At 42.2% G+C, this 15,935-nt stretch overlaps 1 protein-coding gene across 2 annotated transcripts in view; it reads left to right on the forward strand.

Annotated features, from left to right (window-relative positions):
* The window catches only part of POU2F1 (POU class 2 homeobox 1), a gene marked incomplete at its 5' end in the record, with an annotated part of 274,885 nt that overhangs the window by 250,662 nt on the left and 8,288 nt on the right, over positions 1-15,935 (forward strand). For both annotated transcript variants that reach the window (XM_082247012.1, XM_082247013.1), the window contains 3 exons: positions 10,814-10,925; positions 12,692-13,037; positions 15,189-15,277. In XM_082247012.1, the coding sequence (XP_082103138.1) occupies positions 10,814-10,925; positions 12,692-13,037; positions 15,189-15,277 (547 nt within the window). The remainder of the gene's footprint in view (positions 1-10,813; positions 10,926-12,691; positions 13,038-15,188; positions 15,278-15,935) is intronic.

Consider the following 15,935-nt stretch of genomic DNA (forward strand, 5'->3'; position numbering starts at 1 on the left):
AATATATGTGGAGGGAGCTGAGGGTTCAAGTTACCATATCTATTCTTAATGACTTGGAGGGTATCTGCAAAGAGGAGTGGGACAAAATCCCTCCTGAGATGTGTGCAAACTTGGCATCCAACTACAAGAAACGTCTGACCTCTGTGATTGCCAGTTTCTCCACCAAGTACTAAGTCTTGTTTTGCAAAGGGGTCAAATAATTATTTCACTCATTAAAATGCAAATTAATTTATAACTTTTTTATAAATGTGTTTTTCTGTATATTGTTGTTATTCTGTCTCTCACTGTTAAAATAATTCTACCGTTAAAATTATAGACTGATCATTTCTATGTCAGTGGGCAAACATACAAAATCAGCAGGGGATTCAATACTTTTTTTCCCCCTCACTGTAAGTTGCTTTGAATTTTAGGACTTTAGAACCTTTATTTCTTTGTTTTCAGTAGCGTGTTTATATATATATATATATATATATATATATAATCTTTATCCATTGTCACTCCGCCACCCCTTTCTGTTCTTACTTCCAGACTTTTTGTGACATAAAAGCTTCTAATCTCTGCAAGAGAGCAGTGAATGGTTACAGGTGATTTATCCAGTGATCACATGTCTGTATATTATAAATATCTCAGCTTTTACAGCTGCGTTGTGGCGGTTCAGTTGGGGTAATTGAGCTGCGCGGAGCAGGTGGTCGCTGTCAATGAATAACTGCAGGTGATGGATGTGTCACCTCAGTGTACACACAGCCTAATACTGTACAGTATGTGAGGTGTCCCCTCCACCCTCCGCTCTGTATGACTATAAAAAGCTGGCTGATTTATTGCAGATGTGCCCCGCTCATCTGTACCTTCCAAGTGGCTTATTATTCTGTGCTGCAGTAAAGATGAGCAATACTGAGTTTTAATTTCCCTGAAAATGTGACAGAAATCTGCAAAATTTTACTATTAAAATGGTGTTAAATCCAGTTTGCCAATTCTTAGATGTAATGGCTGCATTCGTTTTCTTTTTTAGGCTTTCTTTATTCTATTTTTATCTGGTGAGCCAGCCAGTAAGTCTGTTGTTTTTCAAAAGAACAAGCTCTCTTTTAGATTTATCAGTTTACAGGGATGAGACAAACCATTTAACATCGACAGGGGGGCTTCCCATGATCAGCTTTTTTTTATTCATGCAAAACCTTTATCCCAAAAGGGAAAAAAAAACAGTTTGCTGTATCTGATTATAAAATGTATTTTATTAATTATTTTCCAGCACTGCCTTAACCCCCTTGGGCATGGAATTCACCAGAGTTTCACAGGTTGCCACTGGAGTCCTCTTCCACTCCTCCATGACGACATCATAAAGCTGGTGGATGTTAGAGACCTTGCTCAATAGGGTTTAGGTCGGGAGACATGGTTGGCCAGTCCATCACCTTTACCCTCAGCTTCTTTAGCAAGGCAGTGGTCGTCTTGGAGGTGTGTATGGAGTCATTATCATGTTGGAATACTGCCCTGTGGCCCAGTTTCCAAAGGGAGGGATCATGCTCTGCTCCAGTATGTCACAATACATGTTGGCATTCATGGTTCCGTCAATGAACTGTAGCGCCCCAGTGCAGCCCCCGACCATGACACTTCCACCACCATGCTTGACTGTAGGCAAGACACACTTGTCTTTGTACTGCTCACCTGGTTGCCACCACACACGCTTGACACCATCTGAACCAAATTAGTTTATCTTGGTCTCTTTAGACCACAGGACATGGTTCCAGTAATCCATGTCCTTAGTCTGCTTGTCTTCAGCAAACTGTTTATGGGCTTTCTTGTGCATCATCTTTAGAAGAGGCTTCCTTCTGGGACGACAGTCATGCAAACCAATTTGATGCAGTGTGCGGCGTTTGGTCTGAGCGCTGAAAGGCTGACCCCCCACCCCCTTCAACCTCTGCAGCAATGCTGGCAGCACTCATACCTCTATTTCCCAAAGACAACCTCTGGATATGATGCTGAACACGTGCGCTCAACTTCTTTGGTCGATTGTGGCGAGGCCTGTTCTGAGTGGAACCTGTCCTGTTAAGCCGCTGTACGGTTTTGGCCACCGTGCTGCAGCTCAGTTTCAGGGTCTTTGCTATCTTCTTATAGCCTAGGCCATCTTTATGTAGAGCAACAATTCTTTTTTTCAGATCCTCAGAGAGTTCTTTGCCATGAGGTGCCATGTTGAACTTCCAGTGACCAGTATGAGAGAGTGAGAGCGATAACACCAAATTTAACACACCTGCTCCCCATTCACACCTGAGACCTTGTAAAACGAATGAGTCACACGACACCGGGGAGGGAAAATGACTAATTGGTCCCAATTTGGACATTTTGACTTAGGGGTGTACTCACTTTTGTTGTAGCAAAGTGTAATTTCTTCAGTGTTGTCACATGAAAAGATATAAAAAAATATTTACAAAAATGTGAGGAGTGCACTCACTTTTGTTAGATACTATGTATGTACAAAGCATATCCCTCTATAGTGTGTACTTGTCTCAATCCAGATCCTTAAGTATCACTTCTGGTTGCTGCCTCCTTCCTCTGCGATGAGCAGGAGTTACTTCTGACAAGTTTTCCTGACACCAAGAGAAAAATGGTGACCATGAAGCGAGCGTCAGCTGATTAACAGCCTCAGCTCTGTTCCTGTGAGCTGTGTGAAGGGGGGTGTGTCCCTTTTCCTTCCAATCAGTTCTCAGAGCTCTCCTCACTGAGCTCTGCAGAGTGAAATTTCAGCTCCCCGCCCCCTTTTTTTCTGAACACATAGACAAGCTTAAAGCGGATTTCCACGCAATTCTTTACATGTGCAATCAATCTCATGGCCATCCAGAATACTCTTATAAAAAGCTTTTTTATTTATTTATTTTTTAATAAGTAAATACTTTTTTGCCTTGATTTTCTGCATCACTTCCAGCTGCGGCCGTCTACGCGATTTCGTCACTAGGCGATTCGCATGGACACTTAGGATATCGGCATCCTCTATCCCAGGAATCCATGCGCATCGCCTAGTGACTAAATCTTGCGTTATTTCCAGACAGTAAATGACGCAATTGGGAGGACCCTGCTTTCCCCAACTTCCATTACTTTCCGGCCTGTTCTGCGATTAACAGGTTGCTATAGCATTGGGATGGGAACTTGCACCGACACCGCCATTGCTATGGCAACCTGTCAGAGAGGAGAGAGCGCCACAGAGAGGCATTACTGCACAGGTGCGAGATTGGGAGATACATGCTGGGTAGCCAGATTCACCGAATCCCAGAAATTAAGAAAAGAGGGCTTCAGATGCCCGCAACAGACATGGAACCTGCCTGCTTCCAAGATTTGCTTAGTTTTCTACTTTTTACAGGTGCATCTCATAAAATTCGAATATCATCAAAAAGTACATTTATTTCAGTAATTTAATTAAAAAAAGTGAAATTCATATATTTTATAGGTTCATTACAGACAGAGTGATATATTTCAAGCATTTCTTTCCTCCAATTTTGATGATTATGGCTTACAGCTAGTGAAAACCCCAAATTCTGTATCTCAGGAATTTAGAATATTGTGAAAAGTTCAATATTGTAGACTCATGGTGTCACACCCTAACTAACTAACTCAAAACACCTGTAAAGGTTTCCTGAGCCTTTAAATGGTCTCATAGTCTGGTTCAGTAGGTTACACAATCATGGGGAATTCTGCTGACTTGACAGTTGTTCAGAATATTTTCATTGAGTCACAAAAGGATATTGCTAAAGAAGCTGGCTGTTCACAGAGTGCTGTATCCAAGCATATTAATGGAAAGTTGAATGGAAGGAAAAAGTGTGGTAGAAAAAGGTGCACAAGCTACATGGATAACCACAGCCTTGAAAGGATTGTGAAGTGAAGGCCATTTAAGAATTTGGAGGAGATTCACAAGGAGTGGGCAACATCTGGTTCCATTGCTTCAAGAGCCACGACACACAAACATATCTAGGACATGGGCTACAACTGTCACATTCTTTGTGTCAAGCCACTCCTGAACCAGAGACCACGTCAGAAGCATCTTACCTGGGCTAAGGAGAAAAAAACCTGGACTTTTGCTCAGTGGTCCAAAGTCCTCTTTTCGGATAAAATTAAATTTTGCATTTCAAATCAAGGTCCCAGAGTCTGGAGGAAGAGTGGAGAAGCACAGAATCCATGTTGCATTAGGTCACATTTATGATGATTTGGGGAGCCATGTCATCTGCTGGTGTTGGTCCACCGTGTTTTATCAAGTCCAAAGTCAGCGCAGCCCTCTATCAGAGCACTTCATGCTTCCCTCTGCTGACCAGCTTTATGGAGATGTTGATTTAATTTTGCAGCAGGACTTGGCCACACTGCCAAAAGTACGAATACATGCTTTAATGATCATTGTGCTTGATTGGCCAGCAAACTTGACCTAAACCCCATAGAGAATCTGTGGGATATTGTCAAGAGGAAGATGAGAGACCCTAGACCCAACAAAGCAGATGAACTGAAGGCCACTATCCAAGCAACCTGGGCTTTCATACCACCTCAGCAGTGCCACAGACTGATGCAGTAATACATGCAAAAGGAGCCCCAAACAAGTATTGAGTGCATACTATACTGTACATGGGCATACTTTTCAGTAAGCCAACATTTCTGTAATAAAAATCAATTTTTTATTGGTCTTATGTATTATTTATTAATTATTATTAATTATTATTAATTTTCTGAGATAAAGAATTTCGGGTTTTCAATAGCTGTAAGCCACAATCGTCAAAATTAAAAGAAAGAACTGCTTGGAATATATCACTCTGTGTGCAATGCATCTATATAAAATATAGGAGTTTCACTTTTTGAATCAAATTACTGAAATAAACTTATGGATGATATTTCTTTTTTTTTTTTTTTTTTTTTAGATGCACCTGTTTGACATTATCTAAATGTTGCTGTATCTCTGTACACAAATACAGTGGTGTGTTTAAAAAAAAAAAAAAAAAAGTATTTGGGGGACTGGAACTCCGCTTTAATGATTCAGCACTTTGAACAGATGTAGAGAAAGGGTGCTGCAGATAAACAGGTACAAGTTGTATAGGAGGATTTGTTTCATCCCTGTGTATCACCTGAGGCCAGTCACTTCACTGGGTATATGTAAGGGTTTACAACCACTTTAAAGTAATCGTATATAATTAGCAATCAAATACACAAAATACACAAAAGAAAAACAAATACAAAGAACGCTAAATGAAATATGCTAATCTACACCCTACACATAATTTTTTTAGCATAATTCAAAGTTTCTGCTTCAGGAATTTGTGCAAAATCCAGTAATTTTGCCGGGAAACTTGTTTGGTTCAGGGGTCTCCAAACTTTATAGGCAAACTGCCAATTTTCTGTCCTTCAAGGTTTAGGGGGCTGGACTGTGGCTGGTGGGTGTAGAAATTGCCCCAGCATCATTGATCCATCATTGGTTTTAATGGAAGAAATCATGCCCCATCAACGGTGTCATTAAGGGGTGCGTTAGTGCTACATCAGCTGTGTCATTTGGTGGAAGCAGGGTGCCCCAAGAGCCAGAATAAGGTGAGCAAAAGGACCACATACGGCCCGGGCCACAGTTTGAAGACAACTGATTTAGTTAACATCACTCTCCTCATGCCTAGTTTTAAATCCGTGGAGTAGCTTTGTGACACGAGACTTCCACCGATATTTCTTCCTTGAGCTGGTGTAAGACATTTGACTCTGGTGTCACTATTAAGGTGTGGCATGTGTTGAGGTACTTTTCCCTTTATGACCTCCAGCTTCCCTCTGCCGTTAAAGATACTGGTGAGATGTGCAGAATCCACATCCAAAGCATGTCATGTGTTAAAAAAGACAAACAGTATCATACATAGACAAGGTTAGTCCAAAAAACACACATTATGCTGGGGGTCCAGCCATATGATGGACCATAATGGAATTGCCCTACATCAACAGTACTAAATCCCAAGTACAATGGGCAAAAAGCAGCAACCTGAGCATAAAGACTTTCAACTGTCTAATGATAAGAGAATAACATATAAAGAAAAAAACGGTAAAAAAAGGTTTTAACTATGTCAACAGTCATATATAATTGAAATGCTAAAAAAAATCCAGAGTGCTATTTGAAAGTCAAAATATTCCACATACCTGTGTGTAAGGACCAATGTTTTGTATGAATTCATAAAGAGTTACTGCAGAAACACTTTAGGTGCAAGGAGTGTCTCTGTAGGATCGTAGGGGAAACACAATCCCAGTTTATCCCAAAAGGAGGGCAGACTCTACCTAAAGTATACAGCCAAGAGGTCAATCAAGTAAGTCACCCAGTAATATATACAAAAATAGCATGAATCTAATGCAACAACATAGACCCTTACCAGTATCAGTTGTCATCACACACAGGTATCAGGTACAACAACCATGTTCTGGTAGCCATGGAGCAAACAAACACACATAGTGAGTACCTTAAAAAGAAGGAGGGCCCTGTCATGTGCACTAACTGGGCCAATCCTGAGCATCTGCCTGGCACCAAAAATTGGCTCCTAGCTGTGTGAACACAGGAGGGAAACCCTAAAAGGTTGCAACAGGAACTGCTGTCCAATCCACCAAGGGGAGGAGGGTACTCACAAGGAGCATTCCCACAACCACCAGTAACATTCCACTGGTGGATCCAGAGGGGGCTACACGTGCCGGGCACTCGGGGGGTACTGAACGGCCTGAAGACAGAGGATGTGTGCTAACACTGGAGTGTAAGCTCCAGGAGCATGACAAAAGTTTCCATATGCAGAAAAGCCCCCCAGCATTTGCAGTTATATGCAATAACATTGGTACAATACAAATGCGTGACAGAAGATCATAAGAAAATGAGGAAAAGGGAAGATACACCAGACATACTCGAACCTATGGTCATCTACAGCTCACATAAGATGTTCTGACCTTCCTGATGTGAAACCCTCTAGAAAGGGTCTATAATTATTTAATTCAAACCCGGGGGTTTGGTAGCCCCCAATTTATGTATCCAGCGAGTTTCTTTCTGAAGTAAACACTTGTTCCAGTCTCCTCCTCTAGGGTCCGGAGGGTGCAAATCCAGGCCCCAGGAGAGGAGAGGAGGAACGTGATATTGATGGACCTTGGCCATGTACCTCCCAATGGCTGAGTATATGTCCCCTGAATTTGCAGCTGTCACATGTTCTTTTATCCTCTGCCAAAATTCTCTTATTGTCTTCCCTACTTAAAAAGGCTCCACATGGGCAGTCCACAGTGTAGACCACCTCTTGGGATTGGAAGGTAACATGGTGTCGAATTTTCGCCTTATGGCCATTGGGAAGAATGTCAGATTTAGATCTTCTAAAACCACCCCATTGGCACATACCACATGCCCAAGTACCCCAAGGCGGGGTGTGGGAGGCAGATGTTGATTGGAAACTGCTGGAAACCAACTTGTCCCTGATAGAGGGTGCCCTCCTATATATAACCAGGGGAGCTGGTGGAATGATTTGCGCTATTCTACAGTCAGCCTGTAGTAGGTGCCAATATTTGGAAATTTGTCTCTTAACACGTTGGTGTTGAGAATTAAATGTTGTAATGATTCTTAGAAGTTGCCGCTGATCATCGGGTTTTTTTTTTTTTGGTCCTACTTTTAAATAGTGGTTGTGTACATCAGTGGTCCTCAACCCTGGCCTACAGGGCCCACTAACAGGCCAGATTTGAAAGATAACTGAAATACATCCCAGGTGATATCATTTGCTGCTCAGTGATTGCAGTACTCTAGTCTGCATCTCCCCAAGGTAATACCTAAAATCTGGCCTGTTAGTGGGCCCTGTAGGCCTGGGTTGAGGACCACTGGTGTACATGATTGAGAAAAAGCCTTATTAAAAGCTTTTTGTAGGCAAGGTTTTGAGTATCCTCTCTCTAAGAGGCGATTTCTGAGATTATCAGCAGCCCCTTTGAACTTATTATCAAAGCTACAATTGCGTCGCGTAGTCTAAGATATTGAGAGTAAGGAATAGAACGTACAAGGGGTTGAGGATGAAAACTGTCTGTTTAGAGTATGGTATTGTCCCTTGTACTCGGGATTTAGTACTGTGGATGTAGGGGAATTCCATCATGTTCCATTATGGATGGACCCCCAGCATAATGTGTGTTTTATGGACTAGACTTGTCTTAGTATGATACTGTTTGTCTTTTTTAACACATGACATGCTTTATCTATTCTGTGTGTATACATACTTTCCTAATATATGCTATATCTTTAGAAAATCCAATGTGATTCCAACGTCTGCTATGCCCCTGAGGAAGACTGAATAAGTCAAAACGAGTCATGGACAAGGACTATTGAGACTTAACTCTGATATGCCAGAATATTGTAAAATTCTTACCGCTCTGTGAGATATGGGATTTGTCTTCTCTATCAACTCCTATTTTTGGGAATGTTTTTAATATGTTGTTTCAATACATTTTCAAATTTTATTCTTTTGCTTAACTGTATGATTCTTTGGGCATCGTTCAAAGTCCCTTTCCTTTCCCTCCTACCCCTTGTGTTGTGCAGTTTTGCACACCCAGGATAATTTGTCTGTTATAAGGATGTAGCTTACATATGATGCAATTGACCAGCATGCGTACAGCTGCTTTCAGCTTGGTAAACTTTATCGGAGGGTTTTTGGTGTTCAGAAAAAGATGCACATTATGGAAGAACCAATTTTATGGTGAAGCACACCATTATAGAAATGGAAAAGAAATAAAAAGCATACCAAACTTGTATAAGCTTTGCTGTTGCTGGCTTGTTTTGAAGGCACATGGCCCAAGTCTGCCTTGTGCATTGGTGCTTCACTACTTGGCAAGTCTCTGACAGAGTATATACACTGGTTACTGTAGGTGTTCCAGAACTTTTCTGGCATTTTTTGCTGGTCAGTCATGCAAGGGTGACCATCCTTGATCTTGGTCCTTCCTTTAAAGCTGAATTCCAGGTATGTTTTAATTTTTTCTGTTTCATAGTTACATTGATCTACACTCAGTATCCCATAATGACAAAGAGAAAACAGAATTTTAGAAATGTCTGTGAATTTATTTAAAAGAAAAAACTAAAATATCACATATACTTAGCCCCCGTTCACACTGGGGCGACCTGTCAGGCGACCTGGTCGCCTGACAGGTCGCCGTAGGTCGCCTTCCACAGAGAAGCTGTGGACCCGTTCTAATAGGAGCGACACAAGTCGCTCCGACTTAGAAAAAGGGTCCGGAGCTTCTTTGGGGCGACCCGGAGCAACCTGCATTGACTTCAATGTTATGAAGTCCGTGTTGGCCGCTCCGAGGTCGCGGTGCGAGCAGCGCGCCGCGACCTGTGAGGTCGCCTGGCAAAGTAGCGTCGCCCCAGTGTGAACGGGGCCTTAAGTATCATGAGCAGTGCCTGGTTTTCTCTAAACATAACGTTTAGAATTGAGGTCAAACAGTTCAATCTTGGTGTCATCAGACCAGAGAATCTTGTTCCTCACAGTCTGAGAGTCTTTCAGGTGCTTTGTTGCAAACTCCAAGCAGTCTTTTATGTGTTTTGCTCTGAGGAGAGGCTTCCGTCTGGCCACTCTGCCATAAAGCTCAGACCGGTGGAGGGCTGCAGTGATTGTTGTCCTTCTGAAAATTTGTCCCTTCTCCACACAGGATCTCTGGAGCTCAGAGTGACCATCCGGTTCTTGGTCACCCCTCTTACTAAGGCACTTCTGCCCCGATCGCTCAGTTCAGCCTGGTGACCAACTCTTGGAATAGTCCTGGTTGTGCCAAACTTCTTCCATTTGAAAATTATGTAGGCCACTGTGTTCTTGGGAACCTTCATTGCAGCAGAAATTATTTTTATAGCCTTCCTAAGATCTGTGCCTTGCAATAATCCTGTCTCTGAACTCTGCAGGCAGTTCCTTTTGACCTCTTGGCTTTTGCTCTTGTACAGTATGCATTGTCAGCGCTTTTGCTCTGATACAGTATGCATTGTCAGCTGTGAGAGCATTTATAGAGGTGTTGCAAAGGTTCTTAATACATATCCAATGTGATATTTCAGTTTTTTCTTTTTAATAAATTTAATAATTGTGTCATTTTGGCATACAGAGTGTAGATTACTGAGAAAAAAAAACATTCATTTAAAGAACTTTATCAGGCTGCAACATAAACAAGTTTAAAAAAGGGAAGGGGGTCTGAATACTTTATGAATGCATTGTATGTATATATGTATACATCTCCTTGGAAATAAAGAATCATTGTAGTAGATGTTGCTACTAAAGTGATCTTCGTTGTCCTCTGGGTCCCATGCTGAGTGACTTACTTGCAAATTGAACACGGGGTTACTTGCTTTGCACTGGTGCCTTTCAGAGAACAGCTGGTGTTTTTCTCAATCAATATTCTGTGATTGGATGAGGTGGAGATCCTGATGTCGCCCCGACGAATTGGACCAATCGGAGAACATTTTGCATTAGTTAAAAGCAAAAATAAAAATGCAAGGCGTTCTCTGGATGGTGCCTATGCCGAGCTTTAACCCCCCTGTGTTGTGTTTACTATGCAGCTGGGCCAATGTAACTATACAAAAAAAAAAACCTTAACCTGGAATTCAGCTTTAAACACAAGTCAACGCCATTTGCGTCAATATTTTTTTAGCTTTCCTGTAAAGGAAATTAGCACCTTCCCTAAAAAAAAAAAGGGGGCAAGCTTGGTAGATGTGGCTGCAGGATGTTCAGTGCCTTTTCTCTGTTTAGGCTTTTGTATGTTGCAGGCATTGGACATGCTCTTGTAGAGGGACATGTGACACCTGCGCTGTGGTTGTCGCACTTTCTCACTTTGGATCTTTGTATTTTAGGTGGCCTCTACACCAAGCCTTGTGACAAGTACTGCAGCAAACACCTTGACTGTAAACCCAGTCCTCCCTCTAACCAGTGTTGCCGCAGCAGTCACCAGCTACTCTGTCCCAGGTAAGGTTTGACCAACCTCTACAGCTATTCAACAGTGTATTATAGTTATATATATATATATATGTGTGTGTGTGTGTGTGTGTGTGTGTGTGTGTGTGTGTGTGTGTGTGTGTGTGTGTGTGTGTGTGTGTGTGTGTGTATATATATATATATATATATATATATATATATATATATATATATATATATATATATATATATAAAATATAGTATTATAATATATATTATAGTTCAATATATACATATTCAACAGTGTATTAACACTCTCAACTGATTACTATCCAAAATTATCGAAATCCTAATTTCTTTCAACATTATTGCAAAATGAATAGATGGCTTAAAGGTCGACCTTTTAGTGAATTTAGAAATCTGCACAAATAAATACATAGGGGAAAATCTTTTATTCTTATTTAACTATTCCAATCCAAACTGTTATTAACTGAGTCAAGAGACTTTGCCTAGGCTGAAATGATGTCATCAGCCTGCTGCAGGTAGGGAATAGCATTTCCTCAGTCTCCTCTCCCCTGATTAAATCACAACATTGTAACTTTGTAGCAAAGGTGGAAGATTTCATCCAGGGGGCTGATCTGTATTAGGCGTTTGTACACACAACCAAGAACTTCACAGACACAGGATGTGCACAATTGTGTCATCTCTGAGCCAGCATCTTAGTCTAAGTGCCGATTCATGTATATGTGATGCGGGAACCCTGCAAATCCACTGCGGGTTCCTGCATCGCAATCAACTCGCAGGCAGTTCACACTGCCATATGCAAATCGCTAGGGGTGTCAATGCAAAGTAAATGACATCCCCAGATCAGTTCGCATATCGCAGTGCGAACTGTCAATTCGGACATGAATCGCATCGCATAGGTGTGAACACCCATGTGATCCAATTCTGGTGCGGACCCAAAAAAAAAAGGGTCCTGTGCGAGTTGTATCCGAATGTGATGCGAATTCAGCCATACAGTCTGTATGGCTGAATTTTCATCGTACAGACATCGCATGTGATTTTCAGAGCAGTGCGCTGCGAATCACATGCGATGTCTGTCATCGCACATATGTGAACTGGGACTAAGAAATAGATGGTAACCTTGGATGATGCCTGATCAAAAATGGCTGTGCCCTTCTGGAGAGATAAGCAGATGAACGCACTATTAAGAGTAGAGTACTGTGATATCTGTGAGAGGGTTTAAATACCTGGAAGTGTTACACTTACACATTACTCAGCAATAATGTATTTATTATTTGTAAATTAACTGTATCTAATCACTACAGACTAAAAACGCTGTTTAATTCATTTTTAACATTCAAAACAAACTTCGCCATCCATCCATGTTTCCATGCTTTATTTTTGTTGAGAAATCATTTTGAAAACACCCCCGAAGCCTTACTAGCCATCTTGAGTAAGGGCAGATGATTTGTGTAGCATTTACTTCCTGGAATCCATCTGCCCTCAGGCATGCATGCAGAAGGGTGTGCTTAGCTGAGAAAGCCCCTCCAGATGAAAAAAAAAAAAAAAAAGGTCCATGAAGACATCACTTTTGCTTAGGCTAGAAACCAGGAAGCAACTGAAAAAAAAAAAAATGAAATGTAATAAACCCTCCTATGTTTTACTAATGTTAGTAGCATAAGGATCAAAAATAGTTTGTGCTAATTGAGAGGCAGAGTAAAGTTTAGTTTTAACAAGTAAATATATAACTGATGCTAATTTCACTTTAAATCAGAATGCTAACTTGCTGAAAATAGACGTATGTTTCCTTTCAGGCACAACAGGGACTCCCACTGCCAACACGGCAACTGTGATATCTACTGCACCTCCAGTATCGTCTACCCTGACATCCCCGTCACTGAGCCCTTCCCCGTCCGCCTCCGCAGCAGCTCCTGAAGCATCTAGCGCTAGCGAAACTAGTACAACGCACACCACCTCCACTCCACTCACTTCTCCCTTGAGCACCGGCCAAGTGATGGTGACGGCTTCGGGAATCCACACAGCGGCTGCCACAGCACTACAGGGAGCAGCGCAACTGCCCTCCAACGCGAGCCTCGCTGCCATGGCCGCTGCAGCGGGGCTAAACCCTGGGCTGATGGCACCCTCGCAGTTTGCCGCTGGGTGAGCATATGCTTTAAACACTACTTACACTTCCAGTACAGATTATTGTTTTGTATGAGTATCTGCCAAGCATGTAAATTGCATTGTTCAATATTCAAAATGCCAAAGTTTCTGCTCTGGCCAACTTTGGAATCTTTACATAGTTACCTAGTAAAGTTAAATCAGACACATTGGGTTAAAAAAAACACTTTGCCTCCTTGATGTTAAAAAAAAAAAAAAAAATGTTTAAGGTTAGATTACATAATTCCTCTTTTTCCACGGTAACAGACTGATGATTGCCCAGATTGGCCAGCTATGGAGGAATCCTTGATATCATTTTCAGAGTTCAGGGAACGTCTCCTACAAATTGATATTTCTTATGGAATATTAGCGTGATCAGTAAAATGTAGATATTGGAATAAATTGTGACAGTGGCAAGTTTCCCCATTCATATCAGTGGGAAGAATGTCCCTTAAATTCATGCCCCTCTTGCAGACAACTAAAAAGATCATTGCTGTGAGTGGGGAGGCTCCACTGGTACCATGCCGCTGTGAGTGGGGAGGCTCCACTGGTACCATGCCGCTGTGAGTGGGGAGGCTCCACTGGTACCATGCCGCTGTGAGTGGGGAGACCCTACTGGTACCATGCCGCTAAGAGTGGGGAGACTCCACTGGTACCATGCCACTGTGAGTGGGGAGGCTTCACTGGTACCATGCCGCTGTGAGTGGGGAGGCTCTACTGGTACCATGCCGCTGTGAGTGGGGAGGCTCTACTGGTACCATGCCGCTAAGGGTGGGGAGACTCTACTGGTACCATGCCACTGTGAATAGGGTACTTCACTGGTTTCATGCCACTTGTTCTGCTAAGTGATGGATGGTGCCAGAACTATGCAAACACTGTCAAGAGGGAGGTCAGTATGCCACTGCTGAAGGAACCCCTAACTCTGGGGGAACCTTGTGGTTTCTAGACCAGAGAATGGCTGGCCTAGGTCATCATTCTACATTGTTATCCAGTTATTAGGAGAAAAGCCTTGTGTAAGCTTTAAGTCACAGACTTGCGCAGAGCTTAGGACTCTTTCTCCACCCGTTCATAACTCAACATAACATCAGTGCTGGCACATGGGGGGGAAGGGGAGTAAATTGCATCTTCCCCTATATCCTAAAGTATTAGGTATTTCTTTTTGCTTATGATGGTGGAGGAGCAAAAGGTGAGTATTTCTGGGAAGACTGGACATTAAAGCTGTAGTATATGCACATAAACCTTCAATTAAATATATTCTTGATATCCACCAAGGCTCTGAATCCCATTTCTGTACACTAAATGCCTTTTGTAAACCCGGATACTGCCTGATAACAAGTAACAAGGCAATATCTGGGTGATGGCATCACTGTACTGCAGACAGTTGGCACTGAGATCAGAGCTGTGGAAGGGACCCAACAGGTCCTCTATACTACAAACTGCCTGCATAAAACTAAAGGAGGGGGGAAAGGGGCGAATACATGAGCAGTCACCCTGCATAAGGAAAGAAAGCAGCAGTGCCCAGTCTGTATTACAGCAAAAGCCTGTCTAGGGGCAAAGTGGAGAGGAGTTGTTTCATGCTGGATTACTGCACAAATCTGGAAGATATACTGTACATAAAAGAATTAGGAATACACATGGCTCTTATATTTGCATAATATTTGTTTAGCTCAGGGTTCTGTTTTTAATTAAAAGAAGAAAATGGTCGCAAACCACCACAGAATCCAACAAGCACGTTGCAGTCGTGTGAAACGCATCTACTGTCCTACCCTGATTTAGCTTGTACCACTCTTGTGTGTTAAAGAACCTTTCTTCATTGGATTTCGTGGTGGTGTGCGACCATTTTCTTCTTTCATGCTTCTCCTGGTTTGCGAGCCGAGGGTCAGCACCCACCTTGAATCGTGGACTTTGACTAGCCTGAGCGGTGTTATCTCTCTTCATTGTTCTGTTTTAAATTGAAATTGGTGCTTCGCTATTCATTGGCAAAACACTAATTTACTTTAAACTTTTGGTTGACAAACCACTGTCCTACAAATGGGGCTTGTTTACCAAAATTCAAAATGTTTTCTAGACTTTAACTTTAACTGTGTTTGTATTATTTTGTATCATTCTTATTCGACTGTATTTATGAACACTGTATTATTTTTATTACAGAGGTGCCTTATTTAGTCTGAACCCAGGGACATTGGGGGGCGCGCTCAGCCCTGCTATGTTGAGTAACAGCACCCTGGCGACAATACAAGGTCAGTCACATTACCCTAAGATTACATTAATTTCCATACGCTGCCCATGGTTGCTGCCTGTTAAGTGTGAATGTATGAGGGCTCGTTCACACTTGCTGTTTGGGGAGGAGATAAAACCTTGCTGTACTACCGCCCACCAAACGTGACCTATTGAGGTGAATGAGGCCTCGGTGCAGTGTTGTGGCATTTAGAAGGTTAAATCAGGCAGTTAGATGGTGAAATATCTTCTATTCACTGCTTCTCAAAAGCCTCTGAAAGACAATCCATATGTGCCATTAGTGTGAACGATCACTTAAAGCAGAACTGTACTCAAGCGTTATATTAAAGGGAAACTTCACCCCAATCCTGTAAACTGTAAGCAAGACACAGTTAAAAACTGTATTACTTGGTAATTGTAGAAATAGGAAGAGATGGCCCGGTTGCCGCACACTTCGCCCAGGCTAAAGTGGTTAGCAGGTAAAAGCAGCCTCAGCTTGATTCATCCAAACCATGCTCCCAACATGTTTCTCCCCGTCATGGAGCGTGGCTTGGATGAGACTGCTTTTAAATGCTAACCATTTGAGCTGGCCGAGGTGTGCGGCTGTCGGGCTATCTCTACCTTCTTCAGCATGCTTTTAGTCTGGACGAACCTTTCCCCAGTCTGCACCCTCACTAGTTA

The sequence above is a fragment of the Pelophylax lessonae genome (assembly GCF_965119305.1).
Source record: "Pelophylax lessonae genome assembly, chromosome: 2".
NCBI lineage: Eukaryota > Metazoa > Chordata > Amphibia > Anura > Ranidae > Pelophylax > Pelophylax lessonae.